The sequence below is a fragment of the Musa acuminata genome, chromosome BXJ1-5, assembly GCF_036884655.1.
Source record: "Musa acuminata AAA Group cultivar baxijiao chromosome BXJ1-5, Cavendish_Baxijiao_AAA, whole genome shotgun sequence".
In the NCBI taxonomy this organism is placed as follows: Eukaryota; Viridiplantae; Streptophyta; class Magnoliopsida; order Zingiberales; family Musaceae; genus Musa; species Musa acuminata.
Window position 1 is genome coordinate 43,807,067 of NC_088331.1, and position 25,791 is coordinate 43,832,857.

Consider the following 25,791-nt stretch of genomic DNA (forward strand, 5'->3'; position numbering starts at 1 on the left):
TTAGGTGTGTTTAGCATCGGTTGTCATATCCTTCAAAACTGGGAACCAACGGACGAGGCCATCTTCACCGAAGGATTCAATGCAAACACGTAACCTACGACTTTGCACAAATACACGCGTCCAGCGCCGACTAGGACACGAATACCAGCGCCTGTACACGAAAGGGTTTGTTTCCTCTTTTCTTTTTTTACGCTTTTGTACCACCTTTGACGAAGTCAAAGCCATGTGCGTCACGCGGTCATACAGGCTTTAAGATGATCCTGTCCAACTCCGATTTTGTCGGCTCTGATGTGAATTGTAAGCTTCCATTTAGAGTTGGATATGGAGAGGATCCACATTAGCAACCGGAAATAAACCTCTAAAAGTTTGAAATTAATTGGGTAATTGGTATGAAAAAGCCCATCTTCTTTGGTTTTTCTTTCCTCTCGGATGATATCTATCCCATTTCAGCTTTTGATTTGATGCTTTTATTTTTCTCTAATACTTAAAATATCTCTTTTATTTCTCTTAATAAAATAATTCTCGTCTATACCTCATCGATTGGTCCAACTAGATATATCGATCTATATAGTAATATGATCTGATTTATTTTTTTAAAATTAAATCATTATAATGTTTAATCTGTACCTTTATTCCTCTCCTCTCCCAAAGAGCGGATGAGATACTATGGGATACGAAATGAGAAAAAAGAATTAAGATATGAGAGGAGTTGAAATAGTCAAAAAGACCTAACTATTGACGAGGGGAGAAGAGGGATGCATTTGCATTACAAGTGGAACCTAAAGGAGACGAAAGATCAGGTCAAATCCAAATCTAACTTGTTGTGCATGAGCAAGAACCGATCCATAAGGGCGCCATATTATAATAATGGACGAGAGTTGAATTTAGCTTATTGGGAATAAAATTAAGTAAATTACAGAAACTTTGGCATACTAAATCGAAAATTTGAAAAGCGATATCAATTAGTTTTTTTCGGAAAATCACCTAAATTAATTTTTATAATTCTATTTAATTTCTCTCTCTTCTCTTCGTTGTCGTCTTCGTCGTCGTCCACCGTCTTCGGTTTTCGTCGCAGCCACAAACCAAACCACAAAACCCGGCGTTTGTTTGTTTCTTCGCCGCCTTCATCATTCCTCCTCCTCCTCCTCTCTCGCCCCCCTCTCTAGGGTTGTTCTTCCCCTTCCGTTCCCCCCTTTTTCTCTCCTCCGTGGCGTTTCTTCTTTTGATTTATCTGTCGATCGTTCCTGTTTTGGCGCGTTCGGAGCCACTCTTTACGATCCGCAGGTGGTAGGTTCGGGTTTCGACTTGGATCGTCTGACGGATGATGCAGATTCTTGGCAAGCCGTGATCTCTCGAAGGCCTAATCGGATCGGCTTTTGTTTGTTGTCTTCGTTCGTTTTCTCAAATTCGTCAGAGCAGAGACCGATGGGTCACTTGAGTTCCCTTGGTGGGATTCAGACGGACGCCGCTCCAGTTAGTGGTGGAGGACTCAGGTCCTCCGTTTTTCCTTTTCCTCATTCACAAAAAAAGATATATATATCTTTTAATTGTCATCTTGTTTTGTTTCCATCAGCTATCTGATAATCTCAGCTTCTGTTTGTGGTTGATCTTTAGATGGTAATGTTCTATGAAATGCTTTTCTTGTTATCTAGACCTAACTAACGTATTTTTTCAAAGGAATTTGTGTGGATATGAGCAGTGACTTGTTGCAGATGATATTCTAGTGTCATGTTAGCTTCTTCCAGACGATAGTCTAGTGTCATGCTTTGCAGATTTTTGTGACATAATGATGATTTTATATTTCATAAGAAAATAGTTTGGCTATACTCCTTTGCAATTGTTTGAATAAGATGTGCCGTCAGAAAGTTTTCAAGTTTTTATTTAGATGATGTACTTAATTTTCTCTCCCTGTCTCTCTCCCTCTGTAAATTTTGGTATGATGAAATTGAAAGATGTTGGATCACACAAGACAGATTCTGTGTTTGTTTGTGCTATTGAGCATGTTATTTGTGTCAGGGCATTGTGTTTGTTAACAAGCTATGACATGATAGTTACAAGTTCAGCTGTTCATGTTGCTAATTAGCTAACGTATGATGAAATTGAAAAATGTTGGATCACACAAGACAGATTCAGTGTTTGTTTGTGCTATTGAGCATGTTATTTGTATCAGGGCATTGTGTTTCTTAACAAGCTATGACACGATAGTTAAAAGTTCAGCTGGTCATGTTGCTAATTAGCTAACGTATTCAATTCTAGTTCTCTTCATTGCAGTCAGAATGGGAAGTTCAGTTATGGGTATGCAAGCTCTCCTGGGAAAAGGGCTTCAATGGAAGACTTTTATGAAACAAGAATTGATGGTGTTGATGGAGAAATTGTTGGCTTGTTTGGAGTTTTTGATGGTAAGGTATTCCTTCCCCTTAGGAAAATAGAAAAAACTTGGGTTTAAAACTGTTCAGGTATATACCTGTAGGTAGGTGATGTGTCCTATATCTTTTGCATTTTATGCAAAAATGGCCATAGTGCACTGACTGTGCTTTTGTCCAGGGATTTCACATGCTTATCACATGTCTAATGCTTGATCTCTTAAATTGGAAAGTTTGATATATGTACAATGCCCTAATCTTTGCCATACATTCAGGTCATGGTGGTGCTCGAGCGGCAGAGTACGTTAAAGCGCACCTCTTCAGCAATTTGATTAGACATCCCAAGTTCATTAGTGATACCAAGTCAGCTATAGGTATTTCCTTGTTCGCTATTTTATGATGTGTTTATCTTTTATCTTGGTTTTTTGTCAGCATATTTAGTTATCTAATCAATTTGATCTGTTCTGTTATCTTGCAGCTGATGCATTCAGCCATACAGACTCAGAGTTTCTGAAATCTGAGAATAGTCAGAATCGTGATGCTGGCTCAACTGCTTCCACTGCCATCCTTGTTGGCGATCGTTTGTTGGTTGCAAATGTTGGGGATTCTAGGGCTGTTATATGTAGAGGAGGGAAGGGTAAGCCCAACAAATATGATGCATCTTTATGTTAATTTGTTTCTATAGATATGAAACCAAAGAATGTAGATTTTGTTGGCTTTATATGGGCATTTTGTGCATCATATAGTACTTATATGAAAGACTGCCTGTACCAGTAAATATTTATTTATTATTATTTTTTCTAGTGAATTCAGTGGTACAAGTTGGTTATACCATTTGGTACACTGGCATCATATGGGTTCAGCCAGCTGTAGACTTGAAATTCAAAAACCTTTTTTTGGCCACTATATAAGTTGCTGAACAATTATTAGTCACTTGCTGTTTATAGATGTGTTTTATGCATATCAACAATAGGAAAGACAGTTGTTGTACCTTAATGTTGATATGTTTTATGCATATCAACAGTTGAAATATGAGATAACTGTAAGAATTCTCTTACGGGGATATAAGTATAGTTTCGGACAAAATCGAGTGGTTTCACTCCATTTGTGTACCGGTTGGCTGTTGAGCCGGTAAATACCAGTTCATATCGACTGATATGCATGAATATGAATCCTTGATTGTACAATAATGAAATTCATAACAATGTCTTGTATTTTAGGTAAGATATGCATTTCACTGAATGGCTCAACCATTGTTTTCCAATCAATTATGGTCAAAAAAGTTTCATTTGTGTTTCAATAGTTTTTAATTCTTTTCATGACATAATAATATATCGCTCCCAGGAACCAGCATTCTCTTTTTTTTTTTGTTTATGTAGAAATCAGCTCTTAAAAGTTAAAAAGATATTGCATTCATGTGTCAAAACCAACACTTGACCAGTAAGAAAGGTTTCCTTATCTGTAATCGAGTCTTCAGGTTGTATTTCAAGTTATTTTTGTTGTACTGTTGTTGCTGACTATGACTCCATAGGCAATTTAAAACTTCGGAGAGGATTAAAATTCACGACTGTGTTAAAGGGTTATCATAAATATTTACCTAATCTGTTACATATTTCTTCTTTTCTTATTATAATAAAAGAAGTTGGAGTTTCCTTTTTTAATCATAAAGAAAATGCTAGTTGAAAGTACATGAGGCATGGAAATGGTCATGGGATATGGACAAGCAGACCTGGTAAATTTTGAGAACCCACTAGTATGAATAACTGTTAAGCACATTGGTATGTTAGATTTTATTTTCTGTTCTGAAAAGCCATGCTTTACCTCTCACTTCTCTTCCCAGAGTTGTATTTACAGTACAAATGCCTTGTAGTGTCGCCAGCCTACTTTGGTTTATAGCCAACTTGCCGATGGATTTTAAGTTAGTGTACAAGTAAATTTACTGTAGATGTTTTGGAGCTCTGATCATCTGAAATGTGTGGTCTGTATTTCACTACATGAGGAAGCCAAGAAATTTTGCATATCTAGAACAAGGGACAGGTTATGTTGGGTCAGGTTGATACAGGGTTGTAAAAGAACAGACTGACTTTTCCAGACAAACCTACCAGTCAAGATTTATTGACCTGGGGCCAACTTGTTTAATTAGAAGGTTAGAGTTAAAATGTGCCTAATCGGCAGGTTTAGTTTATTAGAGTTATTATCATGGAAATACATGTGATCTGATACCCGCTGATCAGACAATCAGATATTGGGTCTAAGATCTTTTGAGACCTGACCTACCATCAAGAAATTACTTTTTGACCTAAACTTGAGTCATGAACCAATGGGTCTTCTTCATTGGGTCTGGTTGACATGTAGCTTTCCAAGTGCTTGAAGGTTATGAAATTTATACCCATAGGCTAGTTTTTTCCATTTATGCTTTTAAGAAGCAAATTTTAATCATTATGTTGTTAGTTTTATCAGTTATATTTGGTATCTTAGCCACATAGCTTGTTTTGTTTCCTTAGATTTTTATACATGGATTTTTGTAGCATTTGCTGTCTCAAGGGATCACAAGCCCGATCAAACAGATGAGAGACAACGGATTGAAGATGCTGGAGGCTTTGTTATGTGGGCTGGTACTTACTTTCGTCTAGAATTCATTCTTCCTTCTCTGTCACTTAAATCCTAACAAATCCATAAGCGCAGGGACATGGCGGGTTGGTGGTGTTCTTGCTGTATCACGTGCATTTGGTGATAGGCTCTTGAAGCAGTTTGTTGTTGCAGACCCAGAAATACAGGTATTGATGTTTAATTTCTAGTAAATTATCATGTCGTTCTATAATCTGTATATTGTTATTATACATTGATCAAAAAGGATAGTAGCCTTCTCCTATCCTCTTTAAATCTTGTAACGGTAACTACAGGAAGAGGTCATTGATAATTCTCTGGAGTTTCTTATCCTTGCAAGTGATGGATTGTGGGATGTTGTCACAAATGAGGTAGTTTTACACTTTTGATTGATATGACAGACTCCCGAGTCGTCAACTAAATCTCTCTTCTCTTGGAACATCGTTAGGAGGCTGTAGCCATGATACAATCCGTAGAGGACCCAGAACAAGCGGCAAAGAGACTGTTACAGGAAGCTTACCAAAGAGGAAGTGCAGACAATATCACTTGTGTTGTGGTACGTTTCATTGCCGGCCAGGAAAACACCACAACAGTGCAGCAGTAGTGCTCACTGCTGCTTAGTTCTCAGTGACGGAAACATTTCTGAGAAGTCAGATCAAACTGGAAGAGGAATAGATCGAAAAGCTACAGAGCTGCCAAAAAGAAAAACGATGGTAAATCTTTTGTTTGCCTGCAAAAGAAGGTTCAGTTGTGTTTCTGACCTACTGAATTGTGTTGTAGCAGAATTGTAGTTTGGAGTGTATTCAGGAGGACCTTTCTACATGTAATATACTGCCTAATGTTTGAGTGCATCTACGTGAATCTCTGCAACCAATGTTAAAAATGGCATGTTGGGAAATTGTTGGAAGGTAATTAAACTCATCTTTCCTCTTAATTCTGCATTCTTTGGTATGTGAATTAGAAGAGGATGACTGTTATGGGAGACTAGTGAAAGTATGTTCGGATTCGACTACTTCATTCGGAAAAATTAATCTTTCGCTCTATGTGATGAAGAAATTAATTAGAAATTTCAAAGACAAAATTGCCAAGCCTGTTTAGTTCACATCAACAATCAGGTTTGCTGTACTGATGTATTCGCTTGATACGGATAATATGTATCGATCTGACAGGATATTAGTATGTAGATCGTTTTCTATCGGGTGATACCGGTCACTTGGTCCTATATTCGATCGATATGTTCGGATTTCAATCGTTACCGACTTGTATCAGATAGTAGCATTCTCCAATTCTATAACAAAGATTCAAAGTCGATGTTAGCATGAATCAAAGCTAAGAGGATCCTTTATTTGATGAGGTAAGAGATCCTTAACATCATTCATGTTTTATCATCAAGACAATAGAAGAAGAGGAAGCACATCTCCATCAGGAGAAAGAACCTCATTGGTCAAAACATGATGGAAGGAGTCGAACGGGAGCCGATCGACACCGAGTTAGACTGCTCTAGGAACTAGAGACACATAATCGTCATAGTAATCTGCCCAATGTACAAAGGCAAAGGCAAAAGGGAAGATAGCATCACTTGCAGTTGGAAATAATCGAGTCAAGTGATGAGACACCTTCATAATCACATTCAATAACCCGCTTGATCCAGACATATAGTAGTGCTGCTCGACCAAGCCAACACCCAAGCCACGCCTCGCGGCTAGTCTAATGTTCGAGTCATGTCTTGGCCAATCCAATGCCCCACGCCTCGCGGCCAGTCAAATGCCCAAATCACGCCTCGTGGTCAGTCCAATGTTCAAGTCACGATTGGCTGGTCCAATGCTCGAGCCTTGCCTCACGGTCAATCCAATGCTTGAACCATGCCTCACGACTAGTTTGATGCCCGAGTCACCCCTCGCAGCCAGTCCAATATCCGAGTCACGTCTCGACTAGTCTAGCGCTCGAGTAGTGTTGCTCGGCCAGCCCAATCCTTGAGTTATGTTGCTAGACCAGTCCGTCTCTCGAATAGAAACTCCTAATCAACCGACGATCAAACCACTAGTCCTAACATGACAACCAACCTAGCCAACAAAAAGCATCAAGCCATGCCCTGAGCCCCACCACAAGGAACTCGGGGAATGCATCTTTTGGGGGGGAGAGAATGATAGAGCATATTTTGGTATCACCTACGTGGACCTAAGCAAGCAAACATGACGATGCAGATGAGGAACTTCAAGTACGATGTGGCATGCAACACACACACACGTGGTGGGCAACCGCTTGCCACCCCCTCCGTATGAACGACATCATCACGGTACAACCATCCCAGAAAGCTCAAGGCGACGTCGATCCGTGCAAGCCGATCGACGCTTGCGTAGAAGCTTAAGCCAGTCGCCCGAGGAGCCGACCATAGTTAATTGACCCCGTACGACTGATTCATCCTCGTAGGTATAAAAGCTAACCCTCCTTAACCATGAGGGGGGAGGACTTTTCATATATTCAACTCACTCTTATTTCACTCAACGCTAACTTAAGCTTCAAATGAGTTGAGGCGGGAAATCCCCCTCTCGACCTTGACCTATGTGCTGGGGCTGACGACGAATAAGCAAGCAACGAGACTCATAGCTCAACTCGATCCGACGTGCATTTCCACTTCCCAAGTCTCCACATAGGCGACCTTGCACATCCAGGATCGGACCGAGCTGTGCTAACTCTTCGACCACGGTGTAAAGGTTCACCAACAACGTTTTAAATCCAAAGATTTTATCTATTTATAGATTTTATAGATAAGAACAAAAAATCTATAATAAATAATTAAAAGAGTTGTGGGGGCATGGCTATAATTTTTTTTATAGTCATCTTTCTTTTCTATATAATAGCCACTCAACATGGGCTTGACATTATCTGATACCACGGCGAAGAAGCCAGCAACGGTCAACGATTCAACAATGGTTGACCATTTAACAAAAGATGGTTGACCTTGGGTTCCCCTAACGCACTGTGACGATTGCACGTGAAAATAACGTGGGATGCGCATGGGCCCCACGGTCTCCTCCAATTGGAGTGTGGTTTACGTATCGACGGTACCTTTCGCAGTTCGCAAGACGGAAACCTCTCTCTACCCAGCTGCACCTTACTCGCTAAGATGGTCTCACGTGGGCCCCTTTGTTACCTCCGACCACAAGGTGGATATGAGAGCGGGTAGCGAACCAAAAGGGTGGAAAAGTGATTCTCTTCGTAAGAACGGAACGGGTCAACGACACCATGGCATGAGTTGGTCCCTTTCGACTATGCCTCGCGGGAATAACCCTAATGATTCAGAGCACGAATCGGCTCTCGAGGCTTGAAGCAACCGGGAGAATCCTCGTCTCTTCTTCTCCTCATCCTTTTGCCCCTATCCGATCGACGGATCTTTGGTACATTGCGGTAGGTGTTTGTTCTGGATCCTAAGGAAACCAAGATCGATTCCTTTGGGATTCGTTTGATGTTATTGTTTGCTTTTCGTTGGTGCTATTTTAGTTTTTGGGGAAAAGGAAAATCGTGAAATCTACAAGAAAAAAATGTCTCTTTTCACGGTAATTTTGGTCTCGATTTTCGTTTTTCGATGCTAATATAGTTCATAAGAAATAATCCATGGAGAATATTTGCTGCCGACTTGCAAGTTCTGTTCTTCAGCCAAAATTAGCCAAATGAGGGTGAATTTGGTCTCAAATTTTGCCTTCTTGGATTTGGGGTGTGTAAATTTGGCGGAACTGATTTGGTTATTGTACTGGGAAATCGCAAGAATAAGATATTGATAGCGTCGGATCAGTATCAGCTTTCAGATGTATGTCACGGAAGCTCAATTGATTTGGTTATGGAGGACCCCCAATCTGTCATCTTTGACTTGCAGAAGCATGAGAGAGCTTGGTAAACATGAATTCAGAATTAATGTCCTTGTCAATATGATGTTTAGTTTGTTCATATGAAAATGGCATTGAATGTGTGTTTTGTTTTCTTTTTTCATGCATATTAGAGGTATGTGCGTTGGAACCTTTTTATCTAGTATTTTCTGATCTTCATATAGACAAGTTGAAGGGTAAAACATAATCATTCTAATTATATTCATCCATTAAATTTGGCTGAAAAATATAAGTGATTTATTTTGATATAACCATAAACAGCCTGGATGGCATGTTGAATTTTCATTCTGTGGAACTGTCGATGCCAATGTCCTGACTTTTCTAAAGCAATATATTATGGAAGTCACCTGTTACTTGGTTGGTGTAATTATTGTAGTTTTCTCTTAATGAAATTGACTGTCTTATGCAAAGAATAATTACGAACATGAAATGATCTGCTTAAAAATTTAAAAAGAAACACAAATTTGGAGGAAGTATGCAAATGAGATGTGGTTTGATGATTGCTTACCACACTTTTCTTCTCTCATAGCGCAGACAAGTTTTCTCTTATCTGACATTTGGTGTAAAAAAAAAAACCTAGATTGACATTGAAAATGTGTAACAAAGGTCCATTGGTATTTGTTGCTCAGAATCTACGTCTTCTCCAACAAGGTGCTCATACAATAAGAATATATACTCACAACAATGTTCAGTCTTTTTTGACGTATTATCTCATCTTCCATAAATTGTATTCATTCTGCAGCTGTGCCATTCGAGTATGACAGCAATTTGATGTGAAGATAAAAGACATGGAAAAAAAGCAATTCTGTTTGGATTTTTGTCCTATCATACCTATAGGAAGAAACACAAATTAAACTCTATCATACTCCTTCCATTTAGTTTTCCATGCCATGCATGCTGATGAAATGTTCATTTGAAGTCATTTAAATAGCTACCATGACAACAAGAACCATTAGAAGGCGGCTTCATCATGGAGATGTTGATGGAAGGAAAAGTGAGTTTGTGGAACCATCAAGATTTGATATCCAAAATGAACCACTACTTGGAAATGACAACCATTCAGACAATTATAAGGTAAATACTATATTTTTCTAATTACTTGGAAATAACAACCATGTAGTTCATTAAAAGGTAAGTGCTATTTTTCTAATATTAGGAAGTGAAAGTTTGACTACAAGTTCTTATTATTCTTTTTTATGCGTAACCAGTTGTTTATTCTTCAAAGGGATATGATGATAGACACAGACAAGATTGGGATGACAAAACAAAGGAAGTAGACCTTCACTGGACCTGCCTTTTGTCCAATTTGACTGTTCAGTGGTCTCAATGGTTAGGTATCATCTATGTTATGCACCATGCTCCATCAATGTCAAATCACTACTCAAATTAAATGTTTTGTGCTATTCTTTTGGCATGATGGATGATTTACCTCTATATTAATATCAAAGTTACTGGCTTCATATGATTGAGGCATGTACTTTTCATGCATGTTCGATTTGTTGCCCTTCTGACTTACAGCCATAGCAAGAAGATTTGAGCATTTTATGCTACTACATTTCAGTTACAAAAAATAAAAAGCAAAGTAGAAGTATTACCAAGAGGATTTTTGAGATATATAATCATTCCTCTTCCTACTACGCATAGTGGTTTGCATTCCTCTTCCTACAAGAGGTTCTTTACTGGAATTTGCAAGGTGTATCCTATTGGTATATGACACAAAAAAATTCTACATAACTGGGGATTCCTTTTTAATTTCTTTTCCACAAGAAAAAGGCAAGAAACTTTGATTGCGCTTCTTAAAATTTTCCTAATTTTGAAGTTGTAGCATAATACAGGGAAATCTAGGTAAGCAGATGGAACTTTGCCATCGTCTGACGGCACTTCAGTAACAAGCAAACACTGTATGCCCGATTTCATTTCCTTTCTCTTCATGATCCTCTTTGTCCATGTGGTTCAAATGATCTCATTTTATTGCTATGGGCCATTGCTTTTTTGGATAAAGAGTATTTAGATTGTCCTAATCGAAGGTTTCTTCGTCTTTGTTCACTTAAACATCCAATGATCAAACCTCAAGGTGACATCTTCTCTCTAAACATGACGTCTCTAATTATTTTATGAAAATTTCTAAATTAGAATGCAGATTATCAGCAAAGCATATGCAAATTTGTGATTAAAATGTACAACCTGCAATATGCATGTCTAGGAGGACAGGGATTACATCTTGCTGTGTGTTGTGTGACAAAGCATGAACAAACTCTAGGCATCATCTATAAGCTGCCATGTCATATGTTCAGTTTTGGGTAATTGCTCATATAAAACTTTTTCTCAAATAAGAATTTGACGCATCTTCATAAAGTTAATGGAATAGATTGTCCATTTGGAATACTCAATAATTGGGGCTTGAGGAAGTTGTGTTTGTCATTGTAGAAACTTGAAAGCTGTAGCCATTTTTGTTTTTGGCTCTCTTGATTATGACAAAACAAATTTCTGCATTTTCTGCCACTAATAATTATTTTATTTTCAGCAAGTATTGCCCGTGGCTCTGGATCTGTTTTAGGAAGGTTATTATCACTTTCTTCTATTACAAGTGTACAATTTGTCCCAATTTGTCTTACTCCATTGCAGGTAAACTGAAGAGCTTTCTGTTTCTGTAATTATCATGATTATGATTAATGTCAACAGAAATCATTATGGATCTTTTATGGAAAAATCATTTTTTTAAAGATTTCTGATTTTTCTTATAGCAGTTTGGACCTTGGAATCTGAATCTATCGAAGTATTAATTTCTTTTGAATAGCATGTAGAGTATATTGCAGATGAACTCTTAGTTATAGTATTAACACTATCGTTTAAACTTGTGAACATTCCATCTTTGAATCCACAACAACAACATTTATAGCCAGAAGTGAAACAATCTCTTACTCTGTTAATGTCTTTCATATGACCTTTTCATCCTTGCACATGTTAATGCATTTCTTCTGTTTGAAGGGAAATGATCGAACACCATACAATTAATCAATAGGACATATTCACTACACATTGTATACTCAAGAATCATTGATGAACTTTTCTGCAAATGCTTTTTCTCCCATATATTTTTAATGTATCCAAACTTGCAGGAAGAAAGATTGAGAAACCTGAGGCGGAGACTGAAGGTTCGGTTTGATGGTTCTCATTTGGATCATCTAGTATGTATTGCTTCTGGATTTGCTAATGGTTGACATTTTACCTTCTTTACCTTTCCTGTTACTTGTCATAACTCTATTGATTGAGCAAGCCTGATTTGGAAACTTTTGGAAGTCTCAGATGGATCTGTGTTGCAGGATGCTCTGAAACAGCTTTGGCAGTCATCCTACCCTAATCGAGAAGTTCCCCCGTTTAAATCTGACTCATGGAAGGAAATGGGTTGGCAAGGTTGTGATCCATCAACCGATTTCAGGTAAATGTCAAACCAGGTATCTTTCGGGCTTCAATTACCTTGAGATTATAAAAGTTGAAGTGATCTATAGTAAAAGTAATGCTCAATTCTGCTCTCAGGGGTGGTGGCTTTATATCATTGGAAAACCTCATCTATTTTGCCAAAAACTACCCGGTCGCCACCTTTTCTTTGGCACTGTCATTTGCCTCTAGGATTCATTTTCTTCCCTCCATTTGTCATTCAACCATAACGATCAGGCATTGATATCCTGAACCTTCTATTATATGATGCAGAATTCTTTCCAAATGCTGTTGCACAAATCAGAAGGTAGAAGAGCTGAGTGGGAGTATCCTTTTGCCGTAGCTGGCGTTAATGTATCATTCATGTTGATTCAGATGCTAGACTTGCAGTCAGGTATGTCATCGACTGCCATTTGGGAGACTTATGCTTGCTATTGGTGTTAAAGCAGCCTGTCCTTATTTCATCTCAGATTTTCCATCTTCAAAAGCAGGAGTTCGTTTCCTGGGACTGCTTGGAAACGATGAGAAAGCATTTGATAACCTCTATTGTATAGCTTTCTGTATGTTGGATGCTCAGTGGCTTGCAAGACATGCTTCTTATATGGAGTTCAATGTAATTACCTGCTCACCCTGCATGTGTGTGAGTTTATTGTTTTTTGCCTCTGATTTCCATGTCTTGCTTCTCCCCAGGAGGTTCTGAAGTTCACAAGAATTCAGTTGGAGCGCGAACTTGCACTGGAAGACGTTACCAGCATAAAAGACTTGCCTGCATACAACATGATTATATAGTCTTTTTTTCAGATCCAAATTTGAGCTATCAATGCAGGATTTCGAAGAATCTTTATGGAGACCATCACAATGCATAAAACAAACACAATTGTAAAAAAGGATAGTGGTGCTGATTACAAAAATAAGTTCTTTTCATCTTTTTTTTAATTATTTTTTGTATTTGAAAGGTCATCTGTTTTCTGCTAAATATGAGCAGTATGTATCCAGAAACATCAATAACACCAAAGAGTTCAACAAAATTGCTTTAGTGAAGTGACAGATTGATGATTGGAGCTCATTGTATGATTGATATTAGTCTGTAGTGTGAAACATTTTGACTTGATTATGTTAATTAAGAGTGCAATAACTGTTTTTCTTGAAGATGGAATAGACACAAAAAATATGGCAAAGCAATTGTCTTAAGGGTTGGAATGGCATTAATGGCAGTGAACAAATAGCTACAGGAATGCTAATGTTATAATGGCAAAGAAACACTCGGAAAAAGATTGCAGAGAACCCTAATGTGATTAATATTCCTAAGGTGGTACCAAAAATTCATCAACCTGAATCATGCATTTGAAACCAATTATAATCGAGTCTTGCTGTTGTTTCTCAAAGATCTTCATGTACAAGCTAAAACCTGCAGTCAATATGGATTATGAGCATATCATCAAAGCACAAAAACTCTTGGCTTGACTATAGGCAAAACAATTAAGCATTATGTTCTATAAGTAAAAGTTCTACTTAGAAAAGGTTACCCTAATAAGCAAGTTAAGATCTTCGGAATTCATGACATTTCCACATCATGCTGAAGTGACATGATGAATATATGAATAATTGATTGACTACTGAATAGCTTTAAATTAGTTCAGTCATGGAGAATTATTTCAAACATCATTCAGTCTCGGGAAAACTCATGAAGATTGGTTTCCAGACGCTTTTTAATGCTGCTGAGAGAGAGAGAGACAGAGAGACTTACAGTCCTTTAAGCCAGATACAGTGAGGTAGCATCAGCACAAAGAGGGGATGGAGAAAACCATGACATTTGTTGTGTTGCCTCGGCAAAATTGCAGTCATGTCTCGATTTACTAGGTCAATTGTCAAGCATGAAGAGAACAATGCTGCTAAATCAACCATGGCAACTTGAAGACTAAACATGCTGCCACCAGCTCTGTTCATATATTTTTTCGTCACGAAGATAATAAATGTAGAAGTTAATACTCCAAAACAAACCAATCATTCTCCTCGTCTTATAGCATTTGTATCTGAATGTGTTAGCAAGGGATGATTAGATCTCTCATGTTTCCTTCAATCCTTTTCCATGATTCTGTACCTCAGATACTCTGACGTTATGGTAATATGGCTTCTTTACAACTTAGATGATTAAATCTGAGTCATAAAAGTAATCATATTGTTTGTATGTATGGGAAGGAGTTTACCATATTGCATCATAGTCATCTTTCCTTACCCTATCTGATCATGTCTTCCATTTCAAATGTGAGAACTTGGAATTTCCAGCCAATCATATCATCCACCAGTTACCAAAACTCTCCGCAGGAGCATGCCCCATCTTTGAAATGGTGAAACCTCATATTATCCCTCACCACAATCTCCCTGTTCACAGCCCTTGATGCAAGGCGCATCACCAGATGACAGTCCTCACAAATCCTCAGGTTCTTCACAATCCTAATTGTGTCCCCAGCACCAGTCGTCAACAGGCCAAATGCCAAAGCCAGCTTCTCACTGTGACCCTTTAGTAACTTTTCCTTCTCATTATCATTAATATCATAAAGAACTGAGCTCAATACTGGATCATAACCTTCTAGTTTCAACTTCCCCAACAGATCCTCTAAAGTATCCTTTATCTCATGTGTTCTTGGGTGCAAACCATCCCCTGCAAAAAATTCATGGACTGACCCATCCTTATCTTCTGTCCAGCTTGCAGATGGGTTCTTCTTCAACCCCCTTGCTCTCATCAACTTCCTAACCTTTGACACCTCATCCCACATCCCTGCAGATGCATATGTATTTGAAAGCAACATGTAGTTGCCAATTCTATCAGGTTCAAGCTCAAACAAATGATTCGCAGCAATTCTAGCTATCTCAGGTTTAATATGAATCCGACAAGCTCCCAGTAATGCACCCCACACACCACCATGTGGCTCCATTGGCATTGACCTCACAAGCTCGAGAGCATCTTCAACAAGTCCAGCGCGTCCCAACAAATCAACCATGCATGTATAGTGATCAGGAGAAGGAACAATCCCATACTCATCCTTCATTAAATGGAAGTAGTATCGGCCTACCTCCACCATCCCAGCATGGCTACAAGCCGTGAGCACCCCAATGAACGTGACGTGGTTTGGCTTCACATCTGTCTTCCCCGCCATCTCCTTAAACAAAGCAATTGCCTCATGAGCTCTGCCATGTGCTGCAAGTCCGACGATCATTGCACTGTATGTGTACACATTCCGGTTCATCATTTCATCGAACATCTGGCGTGCCTCATCGATGAGCCCACACTTTGCGAACATATCTACCATAGCCGAACCCACGACCACAGTCTGCCGGAACCCATTGCTGTCCACAATATCCCGAATCCAGACGGCATGCTTTGCAGCACCCAACTGTGCAATAGCAGAAACTGCGCCAACCAACGCAACCTCGTCGATCACAACACCCGCTTCACGCATTCTCTCGAACGTTGTCAGTGCCTTTTTAGGCATGGCATTCTGAGCGTATCCGGTGACCATCGCCGTCCATGCCACCATATCTTTTGCAGGGGATCTTTCAAATAACCCTTCTGCAGAAGAGAGGTCGCCAGTTTTTGTGTAAGCCACAGTCAACGAAGTCCAAGAAATGGCATCCCGAATGGACATTCCGTCAAACACCCTATGAGCCGAGGCCAAGTCACAGCATTCGACATACATAGAGATGAGCGTGTTCTGGACGAAGAGGTCGGCGTCAAAGCCGCCCGTGGAAATGGACTGGGCGTGTATCTGGAGGCCATTGGCGAGGCATAGGTCGGCAGCGGCAGACTTGAGGAGGGCGGTGAAGGTGAAGGAGAGCGGAGGCGAGGGAGGCCATTGGCGGCGCATGAGGGAGTAGAGCCGGAGGGGGTGGTAATCGGGGAGGCGAGGTCGGAGAATTACGGCGGAGTGGATAAGGGCGGTCCAGAGGAAGGGGTTGGGGCGGGGAACAAGGGAGAAGAGGCGGAGGGGGTAGGGATGGAGGGGAACGCGGTAGTGGGAGAGCCCGCGGAGGAGCTTGGCGACGAGGAAACAGCGGTGGTGGAGGCCGAAATGGAGTATGACAGCGTGGACGGCCCGGAGGTGGCGGGGGCCGGCGGCGGCGTCGATGGCGGCGACGAGGAGGGCGTCGAGTGCGGGAAGGGGGAGGAGGGGTGAGGGGGCCGGAAGCGGGAATGTTGGGGCCCGCATAAGCCCGACGGGGTCGTGTACGAGGCGTGTGATGATTGGCTGAGCTCGCGCCATGTTGGGCACGTCGATATCTCATAACCTTTGTTCCGTGGCTATTTATATTGGTGAGGACGGGTTCCGAAACTTTCACACTTAAGCCCTCCAAATAAATATATATTTTATTTATGTTCCTCATCAGTTTAAAATTTACATCTACACTCTTATAGATGTAAGTTTTACATATACGTCCCTATACCTTATTTTCCCATTTTAATACATTATTTTTTGAAATAAATTTTGTTAATTTAAATGGAACTTTTATTTAATATAATTCCAGAAAAATGTTGGAGAACTGAGATAGTGCTTATTTTCCCATTGCATATGTTGAGTGCATATTTCATGTGGATTTGGCTCCTAAAGTTTGCATAAAGGGTATTATAGCAAAAAGGCAACACGCTAAGATTGGCAAATGATCGACGGACAGCAAAAGCTAACAATAAAAGAGATGTTCTCTTCTCTCTCTCACACACTAGAGAGAAGATAATGAAGTGCGCCATCAGCTTATTTCTTTCTTCTCACATCAACTGCACTGTCCTCTGGTGAGAAGGAAAGCCAGAACAAGCAAGAGAAACAAAAGATGGGCAGATCACATATATATTAGAGAGAGACAGAGATAGATAGAGAGAGAGCTCTTCGTCTTCGTCGCGAGAAACCATGTAGGGCTTTGTGCTGCGGCTACACTGTGTAGTGCTGCTGCATGGTGTCGATGTCAAGCCCCTTCAGCTTCACCACCGACTCGACGTGACCCTTGAGAGTGTGCAGCTCACGTAGCCTGAGAGGAGCGATCAAGAATGGCGAGATTAGAGTTTTATACAGCTTCATGATCATGGCTGAGGTTTATGGGGTGACTGCCACATACCTTGCGATCTCAGCTCGCCTCTTGGCCTGCTCGGCGATCTCCGATAGCTCGCGGTAGCTGCTCTTGTCGTTGAACAGACTCGTAGTGTCAGGAGGTTGGAGGCCATGAAGCGTCCTCTGCGCAATAGCCCATTGAGCTTCCCTTTCCTCTCTGCCGTAATCCTTCTTTGTCGTGAAGGCAGTCTGACATGGGAAAATAGCAGAGAAGACTCAGACCAGTTGAGTGCTGCATCAATCAACACAAGTCTCAGAGAGATGGCTTCTTTACCTTCCTGTCGAAGAGGTAAGTCCAGGCATTTCCACTAAGAACGTAGCGAATCGCGAACTTGATCCAGTCAAGTGGGATGAAGGAGATTAAGCTGTAGAGCCATATTATTCCAGCCCAACCCCATCCACAGCCTTTAATTCTTGCAAAGCTCCAGTTAGCATAGACAGCAACCACAGTAGCAATCTGATGATTGTGCATGTTCTTAGTATCAGATGAGCTTGTCGATTGCAGGGATGATGGAGCACTCGGAGATCAGGGGACTTACCAGCTGAGCGATCACAAAGGCACAGCACAGTAGAAGTCCGGGGCGGTCAAGGAAGAACCATCCTCGCGATCGAGTGACGAATATGAGAGCCTGACTGATGATGCTGACTTGCAGGTACAGAGCAGCCATCATCTCGTGCTCGCTGTCTCTCAATGATCGAACGTGGAACTTATTCTGCATCGACAGTACATTCAAAATGAGACTGGTCATGATCATCCACAGATTGATTGCTTGTATGAAGATTGTTTACCGAGAAGAAGTCCGTCTCCTTCATGGCCCAGAAGAAGAGGACAGTCATCAAAGCCAAGTAAGTTCCGAGCACGATTCCAGTAGCAAAGATCTCCTTCAGTTTCCAGCTATCTGGCATCGGAGATGGCTTCACGCGATCTTTGGAGATTGTCATGATTGTACCTGCAATTACAGGTTGAGAATTATGCAGAACAGAATCTAAGACTCGGGAATGAATGCAGAGTACAGATGCTGAAGAGCTGACCATCGTTAAGTATAGCAATGATCAGAACCATGAACGGGGAGAAGTCGAATTTCCATATCAGCGCAATCAGCATAAACCCAAGCTGCAAAGATTTGAAGTAGGAATTGTTACAGACATCAAACATCCCAAGAACCAAATGCACAAGATCATGGTCCAGTACTTACGACAATACGGATGGTAATTGAAACAGCATAGATCTGTTGGTATGACAAACGAAAAGGAGAGATTAGCCAGAATAACACTACCGAAAAGATTGGATGAAGGAGATGGATAGATTGATCATACTGTGTAGTTCTTCATCCTCTGGAAGATGGCTCTGCTGGTGAGAACAGCACTGATGATGACGCTGAGACCAGGTTCAGTGAGAACAATGTCGGAAGCACTTCTTGCTGCATCAGTGGCATCAGAAACAGCAATACCGATGTCAGCCTTCTTCAACGCCGGTGCATCGTTCACACCATCTCCTGTCATTCCACAAATATGCTTCCTTTCTTGCAGCTTCTTCACGATTTCGTATTTATGCTCTGTTTCAAGGAATTCCAACATCAGACTACCATCCGGTAGAGATACGATTTATCGGTTTGGTGTGGATGAAACATGAGCAGACCTGGGAAAACTCCTGCAAACCCATCAGCCTTTTCGATCAGTTCGTCCACGGGAAGTGCCGCAAGTGTCTCGTCCTTGTGTTGTCCAAGTAGTGAAGAAGAAGGATACATGTTTGTTCCCATACCGAGTCTTCGACCTGTCTCCTTCGCTATCGCAAGCTGATCTCCTGCAATGCAAATGGATCTACCAGTAAAAACTGCAAACAGAGATTCTGGTACTCGAAAGGCAGACTGTGAGGGTCGTCGGATTACCAGTGATCATCTTCACGTTCACGCCGAGGTTGAGAGCCTTCCGAATGGTTTCAGCACTGTCATGTCTTGGGGGGTCGAAGAGGGGCAGTAAGCCAACGAACTGCCACGGCGTCCCAGCACTCTCCTTTGTCCTCTCAGGAACTTCCTGCAATAAACGATGAATGATACAAGGAACAAGGAGACTGCAATTCTAATAGGTAGACAGACCTGTCTTGCCACGGCCAACGATCGAAGCCCGCGTTCAGCGAACTTGTCGATTACTGCGTGAACCTTTTTACGAACATCTTCCTTGCAGTTGCAGAGGCTCATAATCTGCATGACGACACAGTTAGCAAGGAAACCTCGCATGAAGTTGTTCCGAGATCAAGCAATCCATTTACCTGTTCAGGAGCACCTTTACTTGCACGATGCCAGTTGCCGTTGGCATCAACGTACGTGAGTGCAGTTCTCTTGTCGACAGGGTTGAAGGGAAGGAAATGCACTTCCTGGATTCCTGCTCTTGCCTGTGTAGTAGCAGATAAGTTAGAACAGAACATTCGTCTGCTAATAATGAGAGAACGGAAGTTGTTGGCATGTCGGGCTGTACCTCCTTTGGATCTGCAAGCATTCCGACCATGGCGGCATCGATGGCGTCCTGGTTCTCCGTCCGTGATGCTCTTGCAGCCAGTAAGACCACATGATCTTTGTCGACGCCTTTAGCAAACACCTCGATCAGGTTCTTATCGACGCTGAGCTTGTTCAGCGTGAGTGTCCCGGTTTTGTCACTGCAGAGGACGTCCATGCCTGCCATTTCCTCGATGGCAGTCATCCTCTTGGTGATGGCGCCTTGTTGGGAGAGCTTATGAGACCCGATGGCCATGGTGACTGACAAGACGGTGGGCATGGCGATGGGTATTCCTCCGATCAACAGGACCAGTAGATTGTCTATGCCGTCCCTGTACGACCTGTGCTGGATGGGGTACATGACGATGATCTCGATGACGATGCCGGTGGCGATGGAGCAGATGCAGAAGTTTCCGATGGCCGTCAGGACCTTTTGGAAGTGCCCGACTTGGTTAGTGCTGTCGACCAAGTGAGCCGCCTTGCCGAAGAAGGTGTGCACGCCGGTAGCGATGACAACAGCTTCGATCTCGCCCTGCTTGCATGTCGAGCCGGAGTACACCCCACTTCCTGGATTCTTGGTGACAGGAAGGGATTCCCCGGTGAGAGCGGATTGGTCAATCTTCAGCGGGTCTCCCTCGAGCAGGCGCGCGTCGGCCGGGATGATATCCCCCAGTTTGATGCTGATGATGTCTCCGGGCACAAGAATTGCAGCGTCCTGCTCGGCCCAGGTGCCATCTCTGAGAACCTAAAGCAAAGAAAAGATACACCACTGTGAGGAACACAGTTCACCTCCGAAGGACATGATCCTCGAAGCTTCTTCATCTTCAACCTCTTCTTACCTTCGCTTTCGGGGCCAAGCGAGCCATGAGAGCTGCTGCAGCATTTCCAGCATTGTTCTCTTCGATGAAGGAGATGGTGGAGTTGATGACCAGCAGAATAGCGATGCCAAGAAAGTCTTGCCAATCTGGGGCCCTCCCTCCACCATTAGCCAGGGCGATGGCCATGATGGCGGCCATCTCCATGACCCAGGACAGGGGATTCCACATGAACCCGAGAAACTTGAGGAACTTGCTTTCCTGTAACATCCGAATCCATTTGGCGATTCAGGAAAGCAAAGAGCAGAAGACAAGATAAGATCAAATTCGAGCGGACCTTCTTCTCCTCGAGCTTGTTTGGCCCAAAGATCTGAAGCCGGTCGGCGCCCTCCTGCGACGTCAGTCCCTCCTTGGTACATTTCAGCTGCTCGAACACTTCCTCTATCGGAATCTTCTCCTGTGAATTCAGGAGAAATGATATCATGATAAGACAGAAAGAACAACGAGAAGCAAGAAATCAGCAGCAGCGACATGGAGCGGCTTGACTACCAGATCAACAGTCTCGTTCTTGAGCTCCTCCAAGCTGCTAGCTTTGTCTCCTCCCATTTCCTCCCCCGCCTACTCTCCACACGGCCGTGAGGTTCGACCAGGAGACCGAGAACAACAGCTCAGAGATCAAAAACAACGCCACCAATTGTTCGTTGCTCGATGGAAGTAAGCAAGCGATAGAAGGAAAAGAAAGAGGAAGAGGAGAGTCTCTCAGCTCGCGGCCTCCGTCTGCGATCGTTGGTCTGGATGCGCCAGTTTTATACCCAACTGGCCACCCCCCGCCTCTTCAACACCTAGGGATCGTACGCGACAAAAGTTACCCGATAAAGAACTACCGTCAGATTAATCACCACCGTTCCATCCAACGGTGATGTACGATTACCTCCTGACAGCGCATGAAAAATGGAAAAGCAGAATTTTATGGTGTTCTTTCCAAAGACACTCGTTTGTCTACCTGCGTCGTGATTTGATTAGACGGGTTCTCCAAACGAACAGGTAATCACAGTGTAGGTATGAGAATGGGTAGCAATGTGATTGCACAGAGGGGGTTGATTCTGGCCCCACCTTCACTTCAAAGTCAAAGAATTCGTATTTATTTATCTATATTTAAATATAATAAACGTACCTTCGAAAACGAAAACTCACATATATGTCATCGTAATTAATCCTCATCACTTAATATAACTATTAGTTGAAACTTTAGTTGACTAATATAATTTAAAAGCTCCTTAAAAATAGAGATTTTTTAGAAGTATTTGGTATGCGTTGACCATCTTAATATTTGGAAATATATGTATATATATATATATATGTATATATGATAGATTAAAATATGTAATGAAAAGTATACACGGCAATGATGAGCAACTCAACATATTTGGAATTAGGAGTTGTTGTTTAGGTGGCGGAGGAGACGATTAATGAATGTAATGCCCAAGCCTCGGAAGGGTCGGAATTGGGATGGCGAATGGTGTCTTCTACTTGTACATTGGTCTTTTAAATATACGAATACAAAGCTTATTTACGGAGCTCACAATTTGGTGGCTGCAACTGGTGCAGTTCCGCCCTCTCTCTCTCTCTCTCTAAAAGATTTGATTTGGCAAGCTCTTAGTTCAATTGCTATGAAGGTGGCCAAGAGCCGTTGACTTCAGCTCACAATTGCTATAAAAGATTCCGCCCTCTCTCTCTCTCTCTCTCTCTCTCTGCAACTGGTGCAGTTCCGTCCTCTCTCTCTCTCTCTCTCTCTCTCTCTCTCTCTCTCTCTCTCTCAATGTGGAGCCAAGGGGGCAAAAAGATTTGACTTGGCTAGCTCTTAGTTCAATTACTTTGAAGGTGGCCAAGAGCCGTTGACTTTAGCCTTAGAACTTGATCACTCAAATTATGATTCTAACTCTTGAAATCAAATGATAGAAATGTTCAGCATCTGTCATTCTGGCATTTCTCTCTTGACGTGTATTGGAGCAGCTGCTTTAAGTGTTTTTTTTTTCCCCATATTCCTGAGATTATACCAAAAATCTTCTGAAATATAAACTAGAAAATTTAGTTCAGTGAATAAAGATGAATCTCAATCAACAGGCATTGTTTTCTCACTGCAGAACTTGCAGCTGTTGTATCATGCAATTGAGTTTTAATGTCTTCTCTCATCTGTGTTATTTTAATAAGCATGTCTGACCTGCTCAAAGTGATTATGGTGGCATTTACTCCAATAATTCTCTCTCAGACGCATGCTTGCATGCGGGCTTATCCTATTATTTTTCTCTCTCTACACTACAATAATGAACCCAGAAGTATCTATGAGATTAATAATTTATCATCCTGTGTATAATATACACGCATGATCCAAAAAGTTATATTTAATTTACAGGTACGATTGAGTTCAATTATATCTTCTATGTCTGCATCTGTAGCCTCCAGGTAAACTTGCAATGTCTACAAAGATGATGGACAAATCGAAGTCAATTCTGGGCATTAAGCTTCAAGTCTTCTTTGGGGGAAAAGAAGAGAGGTGGAGGGATCCCAACACGTCTCTATTTGCTATCTGAGGATATGCAAAGTTGAAGAGTATCTACGATTAATCAGAAGTCTTAACTCTATCCATTTGTTTCAATCATTTTAAACATATGTAATGAATTTTGATACTGGTAGAAACCCCAGCAATCCTGCTGTTGTCTTTTTTAGCATCTGATTACACCAGTTTTATCTTTGTTGTGGAAGAATTATACTTAGGGGTTTTACATTGAAATGTTACTACTCATTCACTATAAAAGAAAGGCATGATGAGATATGATGTGTTTAGAGAACCAATAAAAATAATAATGTTTGGGTTTAATCACTACTTGCATTTGTGGCAATTAATACTTGATCAAGGAACACAGATATCCACTCACAAGTTTGCACTCTTTAGCATGCCAAGTAGTGATTGCCATGAGAGAGCAAAGAGTGGATCGGTGTTCTAGATTGAATATTTCAGCACTGCAAGCTTTCTTTTTCAGTATAGTTGACCTACTCTTGTTTGTTATCATGTGACCTTTGGTGATGCCAATTGCTGAGCAAAATGTCCTCACACATTTGGGGCACTGGCAATGAACTTGCAGCTTGTATGACCTACACATTCCTCATAAACTAAAGCTCACATACATCATACCTAATATATTAACTCATGAAGGGTGGAGCTCCAACTGAAATCTTTCTTCCATTCTTCTGTGGCACAGCTCAGAAAAAGAAAGAGAAAAGTCAATTGTATTTTCCATCCTATATTCATAGGAGTCCTCCTACTTCTCACCAAAATGATCACTCTCTTTGTCACTGTACATCACAGAAACATTTTCTCCTTGTAAGAATTAAAGATCTGTTCAGGCCTATCCACCCACCAAATCCCATTTGGTTTGAAGAACACCAAAAGTAATCTTCTTCCATGTTGTGAGGTCAATATACTTGTTGCAGTCTGCGCTATATATAAACCAGCTCAATCTGTGGCCTCTTTGTTAGTTGGATTCAAGGCTGTCAATTTCATGGAGACAATTATGTTCAGCAGTTTCACAGTTGCATATGGCCTTCTCTCTGAAAATAGAATAATTTAACATCAATCATTGCACTACTTGTGTTTCAGAAATTCTTTCAAATGTGTGGTAATGTTTTCTTTCTCATATATATTTGCCATCATAGATACTTAACAATAGAACTCAAAAGGAGTTTTGCTTCCATGATATTAACAGATCATCATGTCATTGATCCTTTATTCAAACACTGAATTTTCACAAAAAAATCTATCTACTGGATTTTCCATATATCCATTAAGCAAAAATTATATATATATAAATATAATAATAGCAGCATCAGCATGCATCCCTTAAAAATCATGGAGTTTTATGTTGATAATATTTTGAATTGGATTGTTGTAAATATCAAAAAGTTATATTTATGAATTCAAAAATCTCCTCTCACATGCAAGTTGAATAAGGTTTGAGTTTGACACATGAAGCTACATAGTAAAACATCAAGAATAATATTGCACAAATACTGACTCATAACCTGCTTTATAATTATGAAAACAAAAATCTTAGGCGATCATAAGTCCCAAAAACTACAAGAAAAATGGTTCAATATATTTCTCTCTCTCTCTCTCTCTCTCTCTCTCTCTCTCTTCTTGGTTTGAATTCACCATTTGCCTCATCCATGATATGTAAAAACTTCCATATGTCATTCCTCAAAACCTGGTTTTCAAGAATTTAGTGTGCTTTTTAAGAGCTCATTGTAGCTTCTGGTTCCTTCTAGAACTCTCCATCTTAAAAACAATTGAATATAACTATTGATACTGCCATACTTTCATCACGGCGTTTCTGAGATGGCATGAATGCTCAGCTTCATTGTTTTGAGGTTCTTCTGCCATATTCAAACACTGAAGGCATGCATTTGAAGAAGGCAACAAGATTAAGGACAGGTTTTGTGACAGCAAAAGAGCACAACAAAGGTCAGTAATCTACAAGCAAGAAGATTGAGGACAGGTTCTATTCATGATGAAGCCAAAGCATAAAACATCATAAACCCTAATCTAGAGCTCAAGGTGCACAACACTTTCTATATATGACAAGATTGTGTCATCCACCTCATCCCATCCTACTTACTGTCTTCATCTTGACATTAATGAGCATTTTAATAATTCCCAGTGGGTATAATAAGTTTTGCTATATCCTACTCACATATGGCTTATGTTCGAAAACTATCATTCCAAATGTTCGAAAACTACTTGCATGCATGTAGCTCACTTGTTCTTGTATCCTTGATAGAACATTTCAACCACTTTTATAGACTACAAAGCTCCAAGTCAACTAGCTCAAGAAGAAAGGAATTAGATAATACTTGATGTGTAGAGATTTAGACCCACCTGATATCATCTTTGTCTCATGCCTCAAATTTATAGGACTATGGTGTCACCATTCACGCTCTACTTCACCCTTTTCATGCGTGTTTAAGTATGCTTTCACTCCATTGACTCCCTTTGATGATAGTTGGATTGGAAACTCAGCACAAAATGTGTCGATTCT

At 40.9% G+C, this 25,791-nt stretch overlaps 4 protein-coding genes across 9 annotated transcripts; 2 read left to right on the plus strand and 2 right to left on the minus strand.

The window, feature by feature from the left end:
- Positions 1-1,051: 1,051 nt before the first annotated feature.
- Positions 1,052-5,904, plus strand: LOC103985484 (probable protein phosphatase 2C 59). 2 transcript variants are annotated; one of them, XM_018826794.2, is made up of 8 exons: positions 1,052-1,493; positions 2,257-2,399; positions 2,639-2,737; positions 2,842-3,000; positions 4,892-4,978; positions 5,049-5,140; positions 5,267-5,341; positions 5,419-5,904. In XM_018826794.2, the coding sequence occupies exons 1-8, from the start codon at positions 1,426-1,428 to the stop codon at positions 5,572-5,574; spliced, it is 879 nt and encodes a 292-aa protein (XP_018682339.2). In that variant the 5' UTR covers positions 1,052-1,425; the 3' UTR covers positions 5,575-5,904. The 2 variants fall into 2 exon arrangements, with proteins under 2 accessions (XP_018682339.2, XP_009401470.2); XM_009403195.3 differs by having other exon boundaries at positions 1,057-1,493; positions 2,272-2,399.
- Positions 5,905-8,196: 2,292 nt separating this feature from the next.
- On the plus strand, positions 8,197-13,358 carry LOC103985483 (uncharacterized). 4 transcript variants are annotated; one of them, XM_018825655.2, is made up of 10 exons: positions 8,197-8,378; positions 9,774-9,928; positions 10,080-10,188; positions 11,379-11,479; positions 11,974-12,042; positions 12,178-12,293; positions 12,392-12,446; positions 12,566-12,686; positions 12,784-12,905; positions 12,983-13,358. In XM_018825655.2, exons 2-10 carry the CDS (start codon positions 9,791-9,793, stop codon positions 13,079-13,081), a joined length of 930 nt encoding a protein of 309 aa, XP_018681200.2. In that variant the 5' UTR covers positions 8,197-8,378; positions 9,774-9,790; the 3' UTR covers positions 13,082-13,358. The 4 variants fall into 4 exon arrangements, with proteins under 4 accessions (XP_018681200.2, XP_065040376.1, XP_065040375.1 ...); XM_065184304.1 differs by having other exon boundaries at positions 8,199-8,378; positions 9,786-9,928; positions 12,763-12,905; XM_065184303.1 differs by having other exon boundaries at positions 8,201-8,378; positions 9,597-9,928; positions 12,763-12,905.
- Positions 11,761-16,546, minus strand: LOC135674449 (pentatricopeptide repeat-containing protein At5g44230-like). Of its 2 annotated transcripts, XM_065184301.1 has the most exons (3): positions 14,040-16,546; positions 13,624-13,700; positions 11,761-13,058 (listed from the first exon to the last, which is right to left on the minus strand). In XM_065184301.1, exon 1 carries the CDS (start codon positions 16,498-16,500, stop codon positions 14,599-14,601), a length of 1,902 nt encoding a protein of 633 aa, XP_065040373.1. In that variant the 5' UTR covers positions 16,501-16,546; the 3' UTR covers positions 11,761-13,058; positions 13,624-13,700; positions 14,040-14,598. The 2 variants fall into 2 exon arrangements, with proteins under 2 accessions (XP_065040373.1, XP_065040372.1); XM_065184300.1 differs by lacking the exon at positions 13,624-13,700.
- A 395-nt stretch (positions 16,547-16,941) lies between these two features.
- Positions 16,942-21,473, minus strand: LOC103985482 (plasma membrane ATPase). Its single transcript, XM_009403191.3, has 16 exons — positions 21,248-21,473; positions 21,036-21,155; positions 20,723-20,959; positions 19,867-20,628; positions 19,661-19,783; positions 19,488-19,592; positions 19,281-19,425; positions 19,031-19,195; positions 18,709-18,947; positions 18,588-18,620; positions 18,424-18,505; positions 18,181-18,341; positions 17,931-18,104; positions 17,666-17,848; positions 17,399-17,580; positions 16,942-17,311 (listed from the first exon to the last, which is right to left on the minus strand). Exons 1-16 carry the CDS (start codon positions 21,302-21,304, stop codon positions 17,215-17,217), a joined length of 2,865 nt encoding a protein of 954 aa, XP_009401466.2. The 5' UTR covers positions 21,305-21,473; the 3' UTR covers positions 16,942-17,214.
- Between the last annotated feature and the right edge of the window lie 4,318 nt (positions 21,474-25,791).

Excerpts from the sequence above, each read along its gene's own strand:
- LOC103985484 (XM_018826794.2), top strand. The coding sequence starts at position 1,426 with ATGGGTCACTTGAGTTCCCTTGGTGGGATTCAGACGGACGCCGCTCCA. Across the intron at positions 2,400-2,638 it reads CTTGTTTGGAGTTTTTGATG|GTCATGGTGGTGCTCGAGCG; the intron begins GTAAGGTATTCC and ends CCATACATTCAG. Across the intron at positions 5,141-5,266 it reads TTGCAGACCCAGAAATACAG|GAAGAGGTCATTGATAATTC; the intron begins GTATTGATGTTT and ends CGGTAACTACAG.
- LOC103985483 (XM_065184304.1), top strand. The coding sequence starts at position 9,791 with ATGACAACAAGAACCATTAGAAGGCGGCTTCATCATGGAGATGTTGAT. Across the intron at positions 11,480-11,973 it reads TTTGTCTTACTCCATTGCAG|GAAGAAAGATTGAGAAACCT; the intron begins GTAAACTGAAGA and ends CCAAACTTGCAG. Across the intron at positions 12,906-12,982 it reads CTTCTTATATGGAGTTCAAT|GAGGTTCTGAAGTTCACAAG; the intron begins GTAATTACCTGC and ends GCTTCTCCCCAG.
- LOC135674449 (XM_065184300.1), bottom strand. The coding sequence starts at position 16,500 with ATGCGGGCCCCAACATTCCCGCTTCCGGCCCCCTCACCCCTCCTCCCC.
- LOC103985482 (XM_009403191.3), bottom strand. The coding sequence starts at position 21,304 with ATGGGAGGAGACAAAGCTAGCAGCTTGGAGGAGCTCAAGAACGAGACT. Across the intron at positions 19,593-19,660 it reads GTAAAGGTGCTCCTGAACAG|ATTATGAGCCTCTGCAACTG; the intron begins GTAAATGGATTG and ends GTCGTCATGCAG. Across the intron at positions 19,426-19,487 it reads CGTTGGCCGTGGCAAGACAG|GAAGTTCCTGAGAGGACAAA; the intron begins GTCTGTCTACCT and ends CGTTTATTGCAG.